Source organism: Poecilia reticulata, linkage group LG3 (genome assembly GCF_000633615.1).
Source record: "Poecilia reticulata strain Guanapo linkage group LG3, Guppy_female_1.0+MT, whole genome shotgun sequence".
NCBI classification, from domain to species: domain Eukaryota; kingdom Metazoa; phylum Chordata; class Actinopteri; order Cyprinodontiformes; family Poeciliidae; genus Poecilia; species Poecilia reticulata.
Genome location: NC_024333.1, coordinates 29,288,594 through 29,309,300, shown reverse-complemented (window position 1 = coordinate 29,309,300; position 20,707 = coordinate 29,288,594). Strand labels below are relative to the sequence as shown.

Below are 20,707 nucleotides of genomic sequence, written 5' to 3'. Positions count from 1 at the left end.
CTCATCCCCACCAATCATGCATCTCCTCCTACCATAAATAAGTCTGTCTTTCCGCTCCTGCGCATTTTATTTGTTATACACAATTCATCGGGTTCAATAACTTTTTTGTTGTTGTTGCAAATTACTGATAAGGTAAAAATGTTTTATTGGGCTTTGGAAGCAAACTTTAACAGTTAGAAAAAAAGTGCTAGAACAGAATCCTTGTTCCAGAATTTCTTCCACTGGCTCAACTTACCCCAAAGCCACCATTTCAACTTTTTCTGCCTACAGCTAAAATGCTACACTTTTATCTTTAGTTTATGACTTCATGTTGTAGTAAGACACATTTTAAAATATGTATTATATTCTAAACACAATTCTTATGGAACATATGATACACTAAATGTTTTAAATTTTTTTGGTAAAGTCTAACAATTGTGGTTCCTAACTTCACAGACTCAACTATTTGGTCACATGATCTGTTTTATTTTACCGTTTCCTAGCAACAAGGGGTCGCTTTGCTTACCCTTTTGACTCAACTTGCCCCAGTCTCCCCTACGTCACATCTCATAGTCTGACATTTTTACAAGAGGCAGTAAAATATTGTGACACTGTTTCCACAGGTTACTACTATGAGCTGGATGACTCATATGATGAGAGTGATGAGGAGGAGGTGAGAGCCCATCTCAGGAGGGTAGCAGAGCAGCCCCCACTGAAACTAGATGACTCCACAGAGGTAAAATATGCTCTCTGCTCTTTAACCTGGCAAATGACAACACAAGTGATCATAGTACAAAGCTAAGCACGTTTTACTGATTTGCTTCCATGCAGAAATTAGAGTTTCTGACCATGTTCAGCCTGACCACCGTGAGCCGGCGTGATGAGCTTGTGCAGCAAAAGAGAAGGAAAAGGAGGAGAATGCTCAGGGAACGCAGCCCTTCACCTCCTGCTTCACAGTCCAAGCGCACGCCCCCACCCCCTCCTGCTCAGCTCAGCACACGCTTCACTCCGGAGGAAATGGACCGAGCACCAGAATTGGAGGACAAAAAGCGATTTCTCACCATGTTCAAACTCTCTCATGTCACCGTGCAGGAGAGAAAAGGTCAGTCTGTGGAGGAGGGACAGTTGTACAACTCTTTTTAGTTACTTTATTATTAAAAATGACTTCAATAAGTATAAAATAGAATAGCATGATTTTTTTTTTCATTTGTCCTTCTAAAAATTGTTAGACAAAATCATGACAAAAACTAAATAAATTTGTGCAATTTATTTTTTAAAAAGTCATCTTAAAATGGTCAGGTAAACCCGGCCTGTTTTGTTTTCACTGTGCTTTTATATATTTTCCGAAATTGTTATTTTAGAGTTAAAAACAAGAACAAAAAACTTGACTCATTAGTCTGAGTTAAAAAGATCTACATCAGTTTCTTTTGTTTTGTCTTGGGCACCTCATTTCAGCAGAATGATGCCCATTTGGATCTTAAAAAGCAGAAGTCAGTTGCAGTCTGTTCTGCAGCCTGCTGATGCTTCACTTCAGATGAGCTCTGCTGGGCTTATTTGCACTCCACTCCCATGAACATGCTGACTCAAGCCTCAAAGGAAATTATAAAAGGGTCAAAAAATGATGTCAACTACATATCCCTACATTATATGCAGCGTGTATTGAGCAGTGTGTGCACTATGACTAACTTTTACTTTGCCCCAGTTAGATGGGAGGACTTGGCAAAGCAGTTTGCGCACACACGTTTGAAGAATTAGAATTCTCTAAGCCCTTTATTTATCAGCTTTTCCTTAATTGTTCCTCAGCATTTAAATGAAGAATTATCGTCAAAACCTTGCATTTTTTTTAAACTGTGTCCAAGATGTCTTTAAAAGCTTAAATGGTTTTGTCAAAGACGGTGTACATGTCTGAACTGGGAGTTCAGGCTGAATCTGTAGAGTCGCAGATTAGGCAGACTAACTATAATGTATCAGTAATGGTAAATGAACATCACAGACATGAGTAATGTTAAACTGTTTTCTCGTAGACAATGAAAGAGTGGTGGAACTGCTTCAAGCCATTAAAGAAAAAAGTGTGACCTTGGATACAATCAGACATGCACCTCATCCACTGTGCAAGAGCCCTCCAGCACATGTTTCTGGTAAGACGCCTGTCACTGAATAATCACTCACTTTTTCATCACTTAAGTATTTAAAAGGCCTTTCCTAAACTTTTTTTCTACATATTTGAATAGCTGTAAACGTGGCGTATTCTTGTACAGTAGTTGTTTGAGTGCGGAGCCACAGGAGTGATAATGTGGATCTAGACCTCATCATGATAACATTTGCTGAAACAATTGCAGATCCAGCATTTACTCAGCACTCTTCTGAATCTGAAGACCACCATAATGTCAGACAGCATAGTCCTCCGTCACATTGCCCAGCATCCCCCAATGGTCATCCAAAACCCGTTGGGGATACCTTACGGCCAAAGGCGCCCCCCTCTCCAGCTGTCTATCCAGATAAGGCCCGGGGGCCCGTTGAGGGACCCGTCCCGAAGAGGAACTCCAGCTTGCTCAACAGCTTACGGCCGCCGCTCCCCATGCAGGCTAAAGAGGGACTTCACAGCGTCAATGGCCGCACAAAACCCTGGGACAGCTTCACCCCGGAGGAATTCGCCCAGCAGTTCCATGAATCTGTTCTTCAGTCCACTCAAAAAGCTCTGCAGAAACACAAAGGTAACAAGCTTTGTGTGTGAAAGTAATTTCAATGCACAATGTCAGTTCAGTAAAAGTCTGAGGCTTAATTACACGTGCAATGGTCACTTCAATCACTGAACACTTAATTCATCTGGAAGCTAAAATATGAACATCTATTTTGTGCAAGAAATCCAATATTTTTAGTACTAAATGTAAGTGATTAGATGTGCTCTCGCTTGCAGCTCAAAACAAAAAGATTTGTATATACAGAAAAGATGTGGTGTTGTTTGATGTAAAGAAAAAAGAGATACATTTGTAAATCTGCATAATTTGTTAGAAATACTGTAAAATTACTACAACATGAGTTACCCTGTGGAAATAAAGAAAAAAAAAATCTTAATGGAAATTACTCATTAACTGTATTTTTGTCTCCCGTTTTATTTTAATCTTCAGGAGTGGCAGCAAATGTGTCGGATTCATCTCACCTCCAGGAGTCCTCGGTCCACTATAACATTCCCGAGCTTCAGAACGCCCCTAGCCGTCCGCCTCAGCCACTTTCCCAGCCTCACTCGAATGCACCACCATTTCCCCTGCCCCTTTCCCACTCCCTCTCCCACCCTCAGTCCAATGGACAGCACTTTCCATTGCCCCTCCACAAGGAGGCAGCAGTGATTAGGGAGGACCTGTCTGGTCCAGATGACTCAGAAGAGGAAGATGAGGAGGAGGAAGAGGAGGCTCCAGTGTCCAAGTGGCAGGGAATCGAATCTATATTTGAAGCATATCAGGAATATGTTGAAGGTAAGCAGCACCATAACATATACAGTGATGATACTGGTGACTTAAAATCGCACAACTCTTGTAGATGAACAGTTTTCAACTTTTAAAATCAGTCAATTAAATGCCTTTTATATCGCTAATTAGAGTACATTGTGGTATTTTGTCAGAGACCAGACATAAACTGGTTAAAAGTTATAAATTTAGAGTTCAGCTTACTGTTAATATATCAAAAATTCTAGAAATTAAATAAAAATATATGTTCTGTCAACATATGTTGTTGTAGCATTCCTCTGCCACTAGAGGGAGGTATTTACTCTTCAGGTGTGTAGCTGACACATTCTCATAGTTCCTGTCACCTTGAAATAGGAAGACTTGCACCTACAGCTGAACATGGCAAACTTTTCTCTGCCCTTAACTTTTTCTTAACTTCTAACTGTAACGCCATTATCTGTTTCTTTCTCCACATCCTGCTTTATCTGACAGAGCAAACTTTGGAGAGACAAGTATTACAGAGCCAGTGTCGAAGACTAGAAGCTCAGAACTACAACCTCAGTCTGACTGCTGAGCAGCTGTCTCACAGCATGGCGGTAAGACACAGACACACACACACAGAACATTGTGATAATGCCCGGGGTCTACTGTATACCCCTACTATATTAGCTCAAGTAAACTAATATAGTACAAAATGTTAGTTTAGATGTCAGAAAGTACACAATGGGGGTAAAAATTGGTTATGAAGGGTTACTGACCCAGAGTCATATAAGGATACAATTTTTCTTTTTTACATAAACCTATAGAGCTGCTTGAAAAAAACCAATCCTTTTATTCAGTAATGTCTTATAGACATGAATGAGTGACTTTCAGTTGCTCCTTATCTACGTCCTTTGTAACACTTGACTCCTCCTCTGTTTCTCAGGAGCTGATGTCACAGAGACAGAAGCTGGCAGTGGAGCGGGAGAAGCTACAAGCAGAGCTGGAGCACTTCAGGAAGTGTCTGACACTCCCGCAGACACACTGGCCGAGAGGCAGCCATTACAAAGGATACCCTCCAAGGTGACCCCGACACGCCAACCTGAAGACCCCCCGCTCCCGGCCGCCTCCCCTTCAGACTTAGAGTTTATTTTTTCACGGCCTCGTCCTCGTGGCTTTCATGGAGGGGAACGTGGCTGGCTAGATAAGATTAGTGAATTAAACGGCTTGAGTGAATGAATAAACAGGTGAATGCACAAGAGACAGGACCATTCATTGAAGGACAGTTAGTCTTTGGAGTGTGGCTTGCCAGGGACTGCTCCAAAAGCCACTGATGCGTGCCAATGTAGCCAACCCAGAGATCAGCGAGGCAGGAGAACCTGAAGATCAACACACAGTTACAAGCAAATACCTGCTAGTCACAATCTTTAGCTCCTGCTGCTCTGCTGTTTAGTTCCTGCATCCCTCACCACCACAGCCACACAGACAATCCTGCCAATGAAGGAGCAGCTTGCCCCCCTTTGCCCCTCGAGGGGTTTCATCACAAGACTTGAAAGCTCCAAATCTCCAAACGAAGGCTTCCGGCCAGTTGGGACAGATTTTTACCACAACGGCCACGTGAGCTTTTGAACTGGAAATGCACTTAATAAAAGCTGAAGAACTACCTGTTGGTACTGTGTTACAACAAAGAACTATTCAAATTAGGGAAAACCTTAGAAAATGTACATTTTTTTGAAAAGAATTAAGGAAATGTTTTATTTCAAAATAGAAAGTTTGAAAATAAGAATTTTAAAGGGTGCTTYAGCCTTGTATTGTACATAATATGAAGACTTAAATGAATTTTGTATGTTTTTATTACTTTAATCATTGTTCTTTTAAAAGAAAAGCCTGCCATTTTTATATGTTTATGCTTTTTTTGGGAGGGGGGGTTAAAAAAAGCCTTGCTTTTAGTGTTTGTTTTGTTTTGTTGGGGTTTTTTTCTTGTCTTTTTTTGCTGCTGCTGGTCAGAAAAAGCTCACTCTGAGATGTTTCACAGATGGAGTGAAAGCAGGACGCGCTCCTGCGTTCTTCCTGTCCGGACTCAGAGCAGCTGAGACCCAGCCACAGCCCCACCTCATCTGGCCTCTGAGCTCAGCAAAGCTGGCTCAGGGATCCAGAGACACGCTGCCCCCCGTGCTGCACAGCAACATGCCTGTGCTTCCCCCTCCTCCTCTGCTATGCTTCACTGCTGCTGGCATGACTAGTTAGTCATATCTTCACCCATAACTCAGACTTACAGTGATGTGCAGGTGCATCTCAACACTTTAAAAATATCCTGGAGAATTTAATTTAATTCAGTTATTCAATTCACAAAGGCAAAAGTCATATTTTAGAGATTATTACATGTAGAGTGATCTATTTCAATGAAATATTTTTTGGTTAATGTTGATTATGGCTTCCAGCTAATTAAAAAGATTTTAAAAACAGACATAAAAAGCTATTTTATTCTACAGTACAGTATCTGCACTCAAAACTTGGTCAGGGCTCCTTTTGCGTGAATCACTGTGTCAGGGCAGCGTGACATGGAGCCTCTGGTTCTGATGAGGTGCTCAGGTTTGCTTTGATAGGTGCCGTCAGCTGGTGTGAGTTGTTGGGTCTCCCATCTTCCTCTTGACAATACTTCAAATATTCCCTGTCGGATTTAAGTTCATTCTAGTTTGCTGCTCATTGAATCACAGTAGTAGTCCTTGGGCAGATAAAGGTACTTTACTCAGTGCATGTAGTCCTGCTGGAAGATGAAATCAGCATCTCCATAAAGCTAAACATAAAGTGCTCTAAAATTTCATGGTAGATGCTGACTTTGGACATGGAAGAAAAGAAAAAAAACAGACCAACACCAGCAGATGCCATAGCACCCTAAATCATCACTGGGGTGCCATTGCTATTCTTGCTAGCTTTTTAAATGAATTACAGAAATAAACTTTTCGGTGGTGGTCTAAATTTTTTGAGATGCACCTTTACAGTTTATATAGAGTCTCATAAGCAGCCAGCAGATGAAACTGCTTCTTAATACTTAAAATATTGACTCCTTTAGTTTTTAAGACGGCTTTGAAGCCACTTTAATAATTACACCTTACAAAATTAAGCCCTTATCAAACAGCCATTAAAGGACACGGTGCCAAAAAAAAAAAAAGAAGGATTTTACAATCTTGACTTTGATTAAAGTTGTAATTGGAGAGCCAAACTTTCCATCAAGAATCTTCCATTTCTCTTGACCTTTTTTTTTTTTTTGAAGGATCCCAATGCTGCCCAACGCTGTCATCATTATGTTCTAAATATCAGCCACAAAATCACACATGTAATTAAGCTGGACCTGATTACAAAGGTTTTTTTTTTTTTTTTCCTTTTTATATTGCATATATGTTTACAACCTCTCCTCTGCCCTGAAATCTGTCCAGTAGTTCACCGACTACTTTCACCATCAGAATCATTCAGCCTGAGTTTCAGGGCTGAATKTGCCATCTGAAACCCTGGAGGCATCACTGACATGACTGTCGTTTTTAAGGTGTTGATGTAAAAACATATGAAGCCTTTCAAAAAAAAAAAAAGAATTTTAGATGTACTAAAAGGGGAATTTTGACTAAGACTGAAGCACAATTATGCCACACGAACCCTATATCACTTCCAAGTGCCTCAGTAATTTGGGAGCATGTGAAAGAATTGCAGTCCACACGCTGGAACATTAGCAATCGGACTTTACATCAAAATGTCTGCAGTACGTCACACCTTGAAAATAAGTCTTAGACGTGACATTAAATAAATTTATCTGATCACAAATCACTTMATTCAAAACTGATTGTGTGTTTGTTTTTTATTTGTTTGTTTTATTTTTAATGAGCGAGGCCTAAACTAGATGAGAATTAAAAAGTGCAGTCTGTTACTTTTCCACAGCAGCAAAGAGCCACCCGTGCAGCCTATCAGCAAATGAGGACGCATGCAAGCTGAGGTAAGCTGCCAATTAGCTGGGGAGGAAGGTGCAGTAAGATGAGGCTCTTACTCAGCCTCCCAGGGTCTCCATCTCCAACCCACGCACACCCATGCAATAGCCCTGTTACTCAGTGGAGGATGTCTAGATGCTGTGAAATCCTGTTTTGTTTTTTGTTTTTCTTTTGTTTTTTTTTTATTAATGTACTTGTYTAAATTCATCGTAATGTAATATATTCTTTGTTGAATGTAGTAATTAGGTATTTATGAATATATGGCTGTGATTTCTGACAAAAAAGAAAATAAAATACTTCAAAAATGTCCAACATTAAAATGCGTTATTGTTTGTCTTGGGCGGGAATTYCCTGAGGAATGGAAAACTGAACGGATTCCCAGATCCCAGTAAGGAAACTTTATGCTTATGAAACTCTGGTAAGAGATTTCTCTTACAGCTTTTAAATTATTTGCCCCACCTTAAAATAATTTAAATGTCACACAAAGCCTGAGCAAAAGAATATGAAAAAGCAATTTTCAAATGAGTTTATTGAGGTAAAGCTACCCAAGCCAGCCTGAGCCCATGATTAGCTAATTGCCACAACTTTAGTTGAGCCAGCCTTGCACCCGCATTTACTTCTACTCTTCTTTTCACACTTTATTCATGTACGGCATTTCAGTTGCATTAGAATGCAGACTTTGACTAGGCCACACCAAAACGTGAATTGTCCTGCAACGTAACCCAAATGATTTTGGCTTGTGCTTCTCTACCAGAATTCATGGTCATATCATGGCAAGTCAGCCCAGTCATGAAGCAGGAAAACCGACCCGGACCATCGTTCTACCACCACGTTTGACTGATACAGTTTGGCTGAAACGCTGTTAGTTCTTTGTCAGATGTCCAGTGGCCCACATCTTCCACACAGCTCCACTTTTGTCTGAACAGACCACAGAATATTTTTCCCCAAATTCATGGGAATCAAGATTGTCYGCAGAGGCTTTGACCTTAGGTCTTTCCCATGGATGTCAGTCTCTTTGATATTGTTAAATCATGACCAGAGGCTATYAGGAGTCCCAATGGCTTGTAAAGTTTTGCGTCAATAACAGTGATTATCCTTAGATCACAGCATGATGCGTTTCTTTTTCAGATCTTTTAGCCTACTTTCAGTTGTCAGACTTGTTCTGTTTAAGTGATTCATTCTACCACTTTCACACTACTGTAGATGTTAGATCAATTACTGAGGAAGTGAATTGCTAAAGCACTCAAACAGCACAGAAAACTACTCGACATACACACAAGCGCATTTATTTTGTCACATGGTAAAAAACGTACATCCAGAGACCATAGCATGTGAATTTCCACTATTAAGCACAGTCAATCCATATGAAACACATGCTTTCCATGAATTCAAATCTTCTTGAAAAATGAAGTGCGATTCCTTAAAATGAAACGAAAGAGTTCAAAGGTTGAAGTCCAGTCTTCTAAAAATTCTGAAAACATCCAAAAGGCTTGGGTTTTTGGATCAGTAGTCTCCAAACTGGCCCTTAGTGGCACCAGGCTGCAGGTTGGAGCGCAGCTTGTACATGCAGTTGAGAGAATCGAGGAGGAACTCTCTTATGGTGTTGATCTCCATCAGAGTCAGGTTGTCCAGCTGCAGAGCAAAGCACAGGATGAAGACACTGATCTAGCACTGTGGCACTCGCCAGTCAATATCCTAATCTAACACAGGTATTTACCATTTGTAAATGTGTAACATTCACATTTTCGAAGAGAAAATGGTTGTTTTTACAGAAACATTACATGGTTTTGTCAGAAGTTGTACTACAGTTTAACTGAGAGGCAGGTTTTTATTCTTTACACAACGTTCAGTTTGTACACCTACATTCCTCCCTCAGTGGGCCTACAGACAATGATAGTTGTTTACAAAAAAATAAAATACATAAAACGTTTATTGACTTTTTATGTTACACTGGGGCACCTTAAAGCGGCCGTTTCTCTCAAGAGTCTGTAGCAAAATCGAAGCAGAACAGAAACCAGCCGAGACACAGGCTAAAGGGATAAAAGGATAATCCGAAATATTCTGCAAGACACTGTGACTATGACTGGTAATCCTGTTAAGTTGGAAAAACAGGTGCTGCGAGCTTAASCTTGCCTAATTAATGTGGATCACCTGAAGATAAACCTCATCATACTTTTCTGCACTCTCCTTGCCGTTCCATGTCGGGTGACGCTTTARTTTGTGTTCAGGTCAGTTCTACAYGTGCGTCCGTTCTGCTTGCCGACGACTCCAACAGCGTTGTGGTTTATTCCCACGTTACCTGAGCGTGAGCCTCCTGCTGCCTGATGAAGCTGTCGGCAGACAGACGCAGTTTAGCCACCCGGGTGTCCCAGATGTCTTTGACCAGAGTTCGGATCTCATCGGCTTTAGGGATGTTGTCAGACGCGCTAGAGAAAGACAAGAACCGGCAACGGGAAAGGCTTGGCATCGCCTCGGCAAAGAGCAGAGCGGGATGCAATGCAGCGTGTTTGTGTGCGTTACTCACTGGTTCAGTAACAGTTTGGTTAGCTCCATGTAATATGGGCTGGGTGCAGGAGTAAAGGCGTCTTCTTTTCTCTCAAGCTCTCGCATCTCCTCTAGTTTCTCTGCATGATGGGARAAGGAGTTTAGAAGGGGAAAAATCTGCCCTGTTTCAMTGCAAAAATGTTTGTTATGGAATTCCCTTTTTTTTATGCCAATACTGATTTTTCCTCCTTTGTCTTTTTCTACGGATCCCTCGTTTGCCTTGTGTTTCAGCTTCTATGCATGTTCTGATTTTAAAAATAGAAAAAAAAAAAGTTTCAGTAAAAATATTGCAAGCCTGGAAAACCAATAATAATCCAAACTTGAAAAGACACAGTTTTGTAGTCTATTTTGGAGATTAAAGAAGCTCTGCATTGTGCAGCTGCACCAGTGAAAGAGACAAAAACTTTAGTTATTTGAGAAAATCCTCCTTTTAGTTTCAGAACCCAWGCTGTTATAAATAGGATGTACACTTTATAGAAAATGTACACAATTTTCAATGAATTAAGAATTGTGAAAGCATTTATTTCAAAACTAATACTGCTAGATTTAAAAAAAATTACACCAACAATTTGTTTATAACTAAAACACTAAGCAAGTAGCAACACGAAATATCATCTGCTTAAATAAACATACAAAATGCTATAAATACCACAGTATTTTTTGAGAAAATAATRTACTTTAGAATTTAAGAATGTTAAAAATCTTTTTTACAGCTTGGCACGATCTTCAGATTGGTAGGAACTGAGATGAACGTTTGTGGTTCGGATTAAAGTATATTTCTGTAAAAAATAAATAAATAAATGGAAGTCAAAGTCTTGTCAAYTGAGTCAATTGAAATCTGTGCCAAAACTTTAAAAAATTGCTTGACATTTTGCTTCTTGTCCAGTCTGTCTGAGCTGGAGCCACAAAAGAATTAGCGAAAATGCCAGTTTTTAGATGTGCAAGGTTGGTTTAAAAGATTTGCAGTTATTGCAGTGAAGGTGGGCAAACAAAGTCTAAACTCAAGAGCGCTGAATATTAATGCACGCCACACTTTTCAGGTTTATGTTTGCAATACGTTTAAAAAAAAACAAACAAACAAAAAAACATGTTTACTTCACAAGTTAATGTGTATTCTTTTGGAAAACCTACCGACATCCATCCACTCCGGGGGAAGAATCCTACATTTCTGTCTCTGCTTTAGGTTCAGGGCCAGCCACACGGGCACATCAACAGAAAGTCCCGGGTTGAAGGGTCCCAAATCGCCCTGAAGACAGAAATGAACGGAGGTTTTCAGGTAAACATCAGAATCAAAACGCCATTTATTGCAACGTGTTTTCACACAACGGAATTTGTCTTGGCGTCTGGCGCAGACATGAAAATGCGCGATATGTAAACAAGTATGAAGTGAAAATAATGTCTTGATGCGTCAAATGAAAAAGATGGAGGTTAAAAATATAATAAACGGTCTACACACACACACATCTGACGCAGTTCTCCTCACGTACTTACCCCGATTAAATAGATCTTGTCCAGGCTGAAATTTGGTATTATTTTCACAAACTCTTTCTCAGCAAGAAATTCAACCTCTGAAGGATCCATAGCAAATCGTTACTGTGTTTTCCGTGACTGTTTCATACCAACACTCTGACTAGAGTTCCCGCGCTGTGAGCTGTGAAAAGCCTGCACAGGAAACGAGGAGCGGACAACTGCGTCATCACCCGGAAGTACGACACACAAGATGAAGGATGCTTCTCGTCGTGCTCTCAAACATATTTAAAACATTTTAGTTATTTGTCATCATGTTTCCTTTGGACAGTTGGATCGGAGTGATTAGAAAAATAAAAATAAATTAACGAATGACCGGCGCCGCGTGAAGGTAGCCACAGCTAAGGGCCGCTAGATGGCGATGTTTTCAATCTTCCTTCATACTAATTTTATTGTGAACTGAGGTTATAGAGGACTGAAACTAAAGACCACAAACGATACATATGTTTTATTCAAGAGCATATCGTTTCCAAATAAGTATATATACATATTTTTTTACAGCTTTTTTATGTGTAAAAATTAAAATGATTTCTTACAACAGCAAGATATGTAACATTAAACAAAAAGTTCTAGAATATGCTGGCATATTAGAGTAGTTCTGATGTGTGGTTTCTGTAGACTTGTTTAATTTTGTTGTTGTTGTTGTTGAGGCAGTGAACAACAAAAAAACACACTATTCTCTCTAACTATGGAAGCTGTGCAGTTTGAAAGATTTCAAACTGCACAGCATAAAAGTACATCAAAACTATGATGTACTTTTATGCATCATAGTTATGATGCATAACTATGACAAGGTCTTGTTTTTACAACTAGGAGAAATCTCATGAGGATTAAATAATTCAAGTATAACCCCAAATCAAATTAGTTGAAAAAGAGGCTTCATAGATTCACACCAGGCTTCTTCAGGTTCATTGCAAAACTGACTGCTGCTGGAGATGCTTCCTGCACACATCATAACCAACCATGAGTCCTTGAAAATTCTTGGACAGATTTAATGTGTTATATTTCAGGTCAGTCTGCACAGTGGCGCAGTTGGTAGAGCTGTTGCCTTGCAGCAAGAAGGTTCTGGGTTTGATTCCCGGCCCTGGTCTTTCTGCATGGAGTTTGCATGTTCTCCCTGTGCATGCATGGGTTTTCCCCGGGTACTCCAGTTTCCTCCCAGTCCCAAAACAAGACTGTCAGGTTAATTGGCCTCTCCAAATTGCCCCTAGGTGTGAGTGTGTGTGTGCATGGTTGTTTGTCCTGTCTGTCTCTATGGTGCCCTGTGACAGACTGGTGACCTGTCCAGGGTGAACCCCACCTCTCACCTGGAACGTTAGCTGGAGAGGCACCAGCAACCCTCCCGACCCCACTGAGGGACAAGGGTGTAAAGAAAATAAATGGATGGATGGATATTTCAGGTCACTGATTTGTTCTGATTATGCATGAGGTCGTGTATTAGAGCAAAAATACTAATTTGTGTTAAGTACAACTTAAAATACTATTAATTTCCAGAAACAAAATAAAACGGAATAAAAGAAGTAATTGTGCAGAATTATGGGATTAAAAGATGCGGACTCAACAAAAAACCTTTCACCCAGCATTGCTTATCTGATGCGCACCTGTAGTAGTCTTAAAAATGACCAATACAGTTGAGTAAAAGACTGCAAATTTATTTCACAAATGAAAAAGAAAAACTTCATCAAGTACCTTGACACTTTAAGAAACCAATTTCATTTTACATTCAGTTCATAAAGGTTCTGTAAAAATGCCAAGTTTTTAAACAAATTTGAAGTTAATTCTGGGCAGTTCTATCCAATACGAAGGCAGCTCTATAACGTCAAAATCTTTACCTAATTCCAATATCTAAGTGATTTAGAAGTCAAACTGAAAGAACACACACCTTTAAGCAAGTTATTCAAACCAGCATCAAGTGAAAAACTAAATCCACACATTCTAACGACCTGATACATTTCAGACATTTAAAAAAAAGTACGGTAAATTTAAACCTATCTGTAGCCAAAACTAACATCCAAAAACATTGTGGAAAGAGAAAAATAAGGAAATGTGCATGCATGAAGCATTAAAGTAGGTCAGTGAAGGTTTTTAAAGCATCAGGGTACATTTTACATAAGTTTTGTTTTAAACCTTAAAAAATAACAATTAGAAGTCATCTCTATAGCTTTTTTTTCCCCTCACACCTTAATTATTACTAATGCTTTATTAATAAGTTAGAACTTGATTTCAGTATGGCTACTACCTTCTCAATGTACAAAAGTCAAACATTCCAGATCTTTTGCACGCATCTGTAGAAACGATTTCAAAAACCAAAAAATAACGGAAATGTTTCATTTAAGAACAAATAACCTTTATCACCTCAGCATCACCTTGCAAAGGTGAACCAAGGCCAACTGTGCATGTGTGTGGCGGCTGCACTTGAGAGACTTCAGTCTGAATGATCAGCGCTCCACCAATTCTTTCAGTGCAGGAGGTTTTTAATGTAGCATCGTGCGAGCAGAAATAAGAGGCAAAATTTCACGTGGAACTCCAAAGATTTGCACATGAAAGTCTTAGCAGAGATCCAGGACCGATTTGTTAATGGTAGGGTTGGTCCAGTCATTCCTCAGGTCGTCCAAGTGGTTGTCAAAGTCAATCAAGTTCTCGTAGGACCTGCCCACCAGCAGGGCAGACGTGATCTTCTGTGCTTCGCTCCAATCCTCAAAAGCGTCCCTAGGAAAATATCCACCCAGAAAACTCCTGTGAGTCTACTTCAGTTTTAGTAAAAAAGAAAAGTGTTTGTGTGTCTCAGGTACTTACGTTGTGACGTCTCGGACTTTCCACTTGTTTTCATGGTGATCGTGGATAAACACAATGGGCTCGAAGCAGCTCATTGTCAATCTGCTGCTGTCCACCTGCAGAAGTCGCAATGAAATCATTTGATGTCCTGCATAAAAAAACCAAAGCTAATTTAAATGATAAAACGTTACCATAACAATAGCGGCTTCACTGAAGTTCTCCGAAATCCTGGCAGCCACTTTTTGAGCAACCTGATTTGGTCTGAACAAAGAAAAAAAAATTATGCACCACCTTAATTTAATGCATTTAGTTTCACTGAAAAAAGCAGGACTGGGATTTTCATTTAAATCTTTGTACCTTGAGTCCTTTGTCTGTTCATTGGCTTGATAATATCCGACAATGATGTAGTTATTTTCTTTACACCAAGTATCAATCTGACATGAACAGAAAGGAAGCAAACAGGTTAAGGTCAAAATAACTATTTTCGTTTTACTAAATGCAAAAAGATTAAAACATTTTCACCAAAATGATGGCTCCGTTAAGATTGTATTTTATAGCTGTGGACTTAATTTTAGGATCTGCAGTGATATTTCTATTATCTTAAGAATTAATAAAGAAAAACAAAACTAGAGTGGGCAAAAATTGGAACCGATTTCAAACAAAAATTAAAAATCAATCAGAAAAAAGCTGATTTGTGTATTTGATACAAACATCATAACCCCAGAAATTTTGACCAACCCAGATTTTAACCCCAATATTAGTTTTTATTTTCAATATATATTTTATGTAGTCAAAATTGCACAACAACAACCACAACTCAATAACCGGTCACATTTTGTTCATTAATTATTTGGGGGATCACAGGGGGGAAAGTTTTATTAATGACAGCACACTGCAATCATCTCTCCAAAAATCCAAACACCAATAGCAACAAGGATTTATTGTAGAGTCTTATCACCGACAAATTTTTGTAAAATCCTCAACATCAAGTCGAATAATGAGAAGATGGTCGGAAAAACTGACTCGCATTCATAGAACTGACATAACTTCAACTAACTGAGTCGCATATGAGCTTTAAATAAAACTAAGCCCAAACACTGTACCCCTCTTTTTTCAGGAATACATTACTCCCAACCTGATCTGCCACATAAGATAACAGCTGCATGTAGAGCTTAACTGGTAAAAAAAAAAAAAAAAAAAAGAAAAAAAACTTACCAGTGTCAAAGCTACTTCCAGCATTGGTGCCAGAGCAAGAGTACCGTGGAAAAGAGGAACACAGTCCACGCACAGAACTGGACCACTGTGACCGTCTTTCTTTTTCTCTTTTGTCTTTTCTGCCACCAGCAACCCATTCACAGCACAGTGAGGATATTTGGCAGTATGTAAAAGCATTTTACAGTACGCCTGACTAGTCAACTGAATAGGCATGTCTGTAAGAAAACAGGTGACGGACAGTTCCTTTTAAAGTGTCAGAGTTGCTAGTTGCGGCGAAGAGCGACTACTGCTGCTGCTGCTAGCTATCGTTACCGATCATGCCAGAAAAAAGTAGAAATCTACCTCAGCAGTTTCCTTAATGTCTGAGCATAAGGAGTCTACTATCCATTCAGATTGGTACATATACTCCTTGTAGTTATTGTTAGTTATAACAGTATTTTCTGTAAAAATGAGTAACTCGTGTTCAATCAGAGRAGCTAATCTTACGTCCACCTTCGTTTCTGTAGCACCGGTGGAGCCGTAAACAAGTGAAACGTTGTCGTAAAGTGCCTACGTTCAGATCGAGCTCCAGCTTATGTCAGCGGAGGCCTTACGTTCTTCCGGCTAGATATCCAGTTCTTTTCAGACCAWCGGCGGACAGGAGAAAGGAACGGTGCAGGTCGTTTATCTGTTATTTATTTACAGCTCTTTGATTGTTACCGTTTATTTCACAGTCTAACGTTACGGATATAATAACATRCATACCTCCTTCGGAACGGCAGTGTAATTAAGTTACTTCGTAGAGCGACTCTCGGCTAATTTTCCGGTTAGCTACCGTTAGCATTCACAGTTACATTTTGCACAGGTTGAAGATGTGGATGTAGAAAACGTTTCACTGGTCAGACATAAGCTTAAGATTATTATTTTTTTCGTGCGTAAAAAATAAATAATACCGCAATGTTGTTTTAAATAAACAAAGTTTTTGTGATAATTTTTTTCCCGGGGCACTGTGACCTTGTGTTTGTAGCTAACGCTAACTTTAGCTTGTCCTCACAATGAGCGGAACACCTTTTAGTTTGGTCAACCATGTAACTGCTTCCATTTAATTTAAGTGACTTTTATTAGTGATGGCCAGACGCAAATAACAATTATATACYTGATGTATAAATAATTKAATTCAGTATAAAGTATATACAAATTGTCATCTTTTGCTCTCTACAGCAAACTTTCTTCTAGTATTTTATGCAAATGCAGTTTATCACTGGGTCTGTGAGAAAATRGGCTCCTTTTTTGTCTTAAGTTGAAGTATAACAAGATGTAAAGTTCCACAACTTGTTTTGCATTGTATTGTCCCATTGTTTCCACAGAATGTTGGCATCAAGAGCCCTCAGCCTTATTGGCAAACGAGCCATTTCTGCATCTGTCTGTGTACGTGGAGCACATGGTGAGACCTGGTGCCAAGATGAAATCAATATGTTCCTTTCCTGGCTGTTGATATAACTAAACAAGAAGTTGGTTCCAGTTAAAATTTAACTGCTCAGAAACTTCATTTAAAATGTAACATTCAAAACTCGAGTTTATTGAGCCATAAATGTGGCTACAGAGATTCCTGCGTCCTCTGCATTTCTAACAAATCATCTAATTTCTCAAATTACGTTGTCTGTGTGTAGTTTAAGATTTATCACTAGGACCCCTTCACTAGCGGCTTATTTTACAGTAGGCGTTCTAATAGTACATGCTGCTGTTTAAGAAAACACTGTGCTGCAAGAGCCAAATCTTTATGGTATAGATGACAATCATTAACTTAGACTAGGGATCTCCAAATCCAGGCCTCAAGGTTGGATAACCTGAAACTCTTTGGTGTGTCCCTGAATCAAATGGCTGAATTACCTCCTCACTAATGAAGTCGAGTTCTGCTAATGGCATCATTTGACTCAGGTGTTTTGAAGCAGAGACACATGGCAAAACAAGTAGGAGTGTAATCTTAGGCAAAGTGTAAGAGTGGCAAAAAGTGAAAACTACGTTGGCTGTTATTGTTGGTATGCAGCTGTTTGATATCCCACTTGGGTGTGTTTTTGCAAAAACTTAAGATATCTGATCAGATTGTTGTAGCGGTTGAGATCAAGCAAAGAATGTTTTATATTCATGCGGTTTGCAACGCCTGCTGCATTCAGATACCTGTTAAATATGCCACCAGGGTTTTATAATCCCATTAAACTATAAAATAAACACCTCCAGCAGTTAGGCATCATCACGTGGTTTCCCTTGTTTGTTTTGAGACTAGTCTTGCATTAGGTTTGGTACAAATAAATGTCTACTTTTATTTTCTTATTTAACATGGAGATACTTTTACGTTTTTGTTGTTGTTGTTTTTTTCCTAGCTTGTTAAAAATATTTCTGTTTGAAAGTAATTGGTAGGCAAATTCTACCGTAGCCTGTGACTGAGTTGTAGTACTGTTACACCTTATATGGAGGGATTCATATAAGAAATTGAAAGTAAATTCTTGAAATTCAGACGTGAGAATTTAGCTGTTCTTTTTTTTCTTTATGCTGTCTTTTGCGGTGGTGGTTATTACTATAAACTGGCCATACAAATAAATTGCATTATTTGTTGATGTAATTGTTTTTGTAAGTTGGTCTTTAAATGCTTTCATGTAGAAAAAACAACATTTAGGTTTGCTTAGAAAAGTATCTTGGTTCTCCTTTGTTTTGAAACGAGCCAGCAAGGGCTCACARGAGCAGACATGTCATATTCATCATGTGTGTTGTTGATGTCAGAAGCTTGTTACTTTTGTGTTTAATCTTAGAACACATATTTTGATTTGAACAAAGGTGTCGGGTTTAAAATTTCACATAAGTGTGTATTTTTCCTGCAGGCGTTGCTAAGGTGGACGACTACTCTCTCCCCCCCTACTTTGACAGGAGGGAGACCCCTCTTCCTGAAGTGGCTTATGTGCAGCAACTTACCCCAGAACAGAAGTCACTGAAGGAGAAGGAGAAGGGCTCCTGGGCTGCTCTCAGTAATGAGGAGAAGCTTGCATGTAAGACTTGGTGACACACAGCCTTTCTTTGCAGGTCAAAACCAATTTTAGCATAAGGGAAATATATCTTGCTGTTATTTTTATTATAAAWWWTTTTTTTATGTGAAAGAATMAATTTAGATCTTTGTGTCTTGTCTGTGTTCAGTGTACCGCATCAGCTTCAAAGATAGCTTTGCTGAGATGAACCAGGGATCAGAGGAGTGGAAGTCTGTGGTTGGGGGCRTCATGTTCCTCGTGGGTTTCACTGGTCTGCTTGTTCTTTGGCAGAGGAAATATGGTAAATAAGGAAAAAATTATTTCGCAAACGTCATTTTATCAACATCTTAGTTTTCAGAAGAACAACAATGGCTTTCTTGCAGTGTATTGATTAATTTCATATTTTCTGCTCGTAGTGTACGGACCTGTCCCACATACATTTGAGACTTCGTACAAGGAGCAGGAACTGCAAAGGATGTTGGACATGAGAATCAACCCAGTSGAGGGCTTCTCAGCCAAGTGGGACTACGAGAACAAGCAGTGGAAAAAGTAACGGGTCTCTACAGTTACCTCCTGTGCTTAGATCCAGGCAAAACTAACTTGAGAGATACAAGAATATCTATATTTCTGGTTTTATCATTTGTTCAAAATACTGCAATATGTGCATTGTGGAAGACCACTTCCTCCTAAGGTCCCTGTGTATAATAAAATAAAAACGTGTTCAACCAAATAAAACCTCTCCAGTTATTTCTTTGCTTTGTGTCTTTTTTTCCATAAGGAATCCATAACCTAAGAACAAGGAATATGTTATGGTTATCTTAAATATGCTTAGCAGTATGTATTTGTCAAACTTTAAAATTATTTAAAAAAATTGAACTAATATTTGGATGGCCATATTAACAGATGTTACTGTTGCAACTGTCATTGCATACGACACGGCTTCATCAAATATACTTTAGGGTTGTTTCACAAGCCGTGGTGATGACTAAGCCGTGGTGATGACTTGATTAAATCAGCTGYTTTGGTACAAAAAGCTAATCAGAATTCCAGATGAACATGTAAAGGTCCAGTGGCTCCGTCGAACACATGGCTGCTTTCTGCTGTATTCTCAGGGGTTTYGTATAACATACCCCATGTAGTTGGCACAATAATTCTTGATTGTACCAAATGTGTCAAATTTCAGACCCATCTGTCTTGGAATAAATATCCTTTGTCCATAATTTCCACAGATTTTTTTCTGGAGCCATGTTTCCTGTTAAAAATCCATATGCAACAACTCCATTAGACCTGCAAGCTCATTTATCCATCCATTTTCTTTCACCCTTGTCCGTCAGTGGGGTCGGGAGGGTTGCTGGTGCCCATCTCCAGCTAGCGTGCCGGGCGAGAGGCGGGGTCACCCTGGACAGGTCGCCAGTCTGTCACAGGGCAACACAGAGACACACAGGACACACAACCATGCACACACACACACTCACACCTAGGGACAATTTAGACAGACCAATTAACCTGACAGTCATGTTTTTGGACTGTGGGAGGATGCAAGCTCATTTGTACTGTTATATAAGTTTTCATTTTGGAATTGCAAATCGCAGGTTGAAATATTTTTTTCCTATAACACTGATATCGTAATTAGTCCTCCAAACTGACCAATTTGATATTTTTTGTAATTTGCTAAAGCCATTTTCAAATTGAGGTGCTGATGTGTTTCTTATAGGAATTCATTACCCCTTAAACCTCTCCATAAAAAGAGACAATATTCTACACAGACTCAACATACAAAAGATTCATAATCCCCTATAGATCTCATCAAACAAGTTCACTAACAGATTTTAAACGGAATGTATCAATTGATCTTTTACGACAGTGATCTATCTAAGCAAACTTCATATTTTGCAGAAGGACTGAAAGTCAGTATATATAACCTGTGAGTGCATATTTCTGGCTTTTGCAAGAGGTTTGACATTGATTATAAACTCATGATAGAACGGTAAGATTTTCTCGCAGATTAAGTCATTATCCATTATAAACTAATTAAAGATAACATTTACTTTTAGATGGTTTCTACAGCCTTCGAATGTATTATTATTTTTCCTTGTGCGTTTGCATTATGCACGGTTTCAAATAAATATATTTTTGTGGAACATTAATAACTATATTTAATTATTAAGTATTAAGCTGTAATGCCATTATTATTATTTGGAACAACGACAAAGGATTTATTGTAGTTTCTATTATATATTACAACGGCCTGCCATAACCAGCGTCTGAGTTG

General features: G+C 39.1%; 4 protein-coding genes across 9 annotated transcripts in view; 2 read left to right on the top strand and 2 right to left on the bottom strand.

Moving 5' to 3' along the window:
- gse1b (Gse1 coiled-coil protein b) overlaps nt 1-5,316 on the top strand; it is a 128,823-nt gene extending 123,507 nt beyond the window's left edge. For all 6 annotated transcript variants that reach the window (XM_008405919.2, XM_017304041.1, XM_008405916.2 and 3 more), the window contains exons 10-16: nt 603-715; nt 811-1,081; nt 2,004-2,117; nt 2,319-2,693; nt 3,108-3,452; nt 3,915-4,018; nt 4,348-5,316. In XM_008405919.2, the coding sequence (XP_008404141.1) occupies nt 603-715; nt 811-1,081; nt 2,004-2,117; nt 2,319-2,693; nt 3,108-3,452; nt 3,915-4,018; nt 4,348-4,488 (1,463 nt within the window). In that variant the 3' untranslated portion in view covers nt 4,489-5,316. The remainder of the gene's footprint in view (nt 1-602; nt 716-810; nt 1,082-2,003; nt 2,118-2,318; nt 2,694-3,107; nt 3,453-3,914; nt 4,019-4,347) is intronic.
- A 3,332-nt stretch (nt 5,317-8,648) lies between these two features.
- On the bottom strand, nt 8,649-11,609 carry gins2 (GINS complex subunit 2). Its single transcript, XM_008405921.1, has 5 exons — nt 11,414-11,609; nt 11,054-11,168; nt 9,903-10,002; nt 9,678-9,804; nt 8,649-9,010 (listed from the first exon to the last, which is right to left on the bottom strand). The coding sequence occupies exons 1-5, from the start codon at nt 11,501-11,503 to the stop codon at nt 8,882-8,884; spliced, it is 561 nt and encodes a 186-aa protein (XP_008404143.1). The 5' UTR covers nt 11,504-11,609; the 3' UTR covers nt 8,649-8,881.
- A 1,471-nt stretch (nt 11,610-13,080) lies between these two features.
- emc8 (ER membrane protein complex subunit 8) lies at nt 13,081-15,956 on the bottom strand. Its single transcript, XM_008405922.2, has 5 exons — nt 15,440-15,956; nt 14,582-14,658; nt 14,416-14,485; nt 14,246-14,340; nt 13,081-14,158 (listed from the first exon to the last, which is right to left on the bottom strand). The coding sequence occupies exons 1-5, from the start codon at nt 15,650-15,652 to the stop codon at nt 13,999-14,001; spliced, it is 615 nt and encodes a 204-aa protein (XP_008404144.1). The 5' UTR covers nt 15,653-15,956; the 3' UTR covers nt 13,081-13,998.
- A 57-nt stretch (nt 15,957-16,013) lies between these two features.
- cox4i1 (cytochrome c oxidase subunit 4I1) lies at nt 16,014-19,182 on the top strand. Its single transcript, XM_008405924.1, has 5 exons — nt 16,014-16,097; nt 16,786-16,862; nt 18,295-18,459; nt 18,605-18,736; nt 18,852-19,182. The coding sequence occupies exons 2-5, from the start codon at nt 16,787-16,789 to the stop codon at nt 18,986-18,988; spliced, it is 510 nt and encodes a 169-aa protein (XP_008404146.1). The 5' UTR covers nt 16,014-16,097; nt 16,786; the 3' UTR covers nt 18,989-19,182.
- The last annotated feature ends 1,525 nt before the right edge of the window (nt 19,183-20,707 follow it).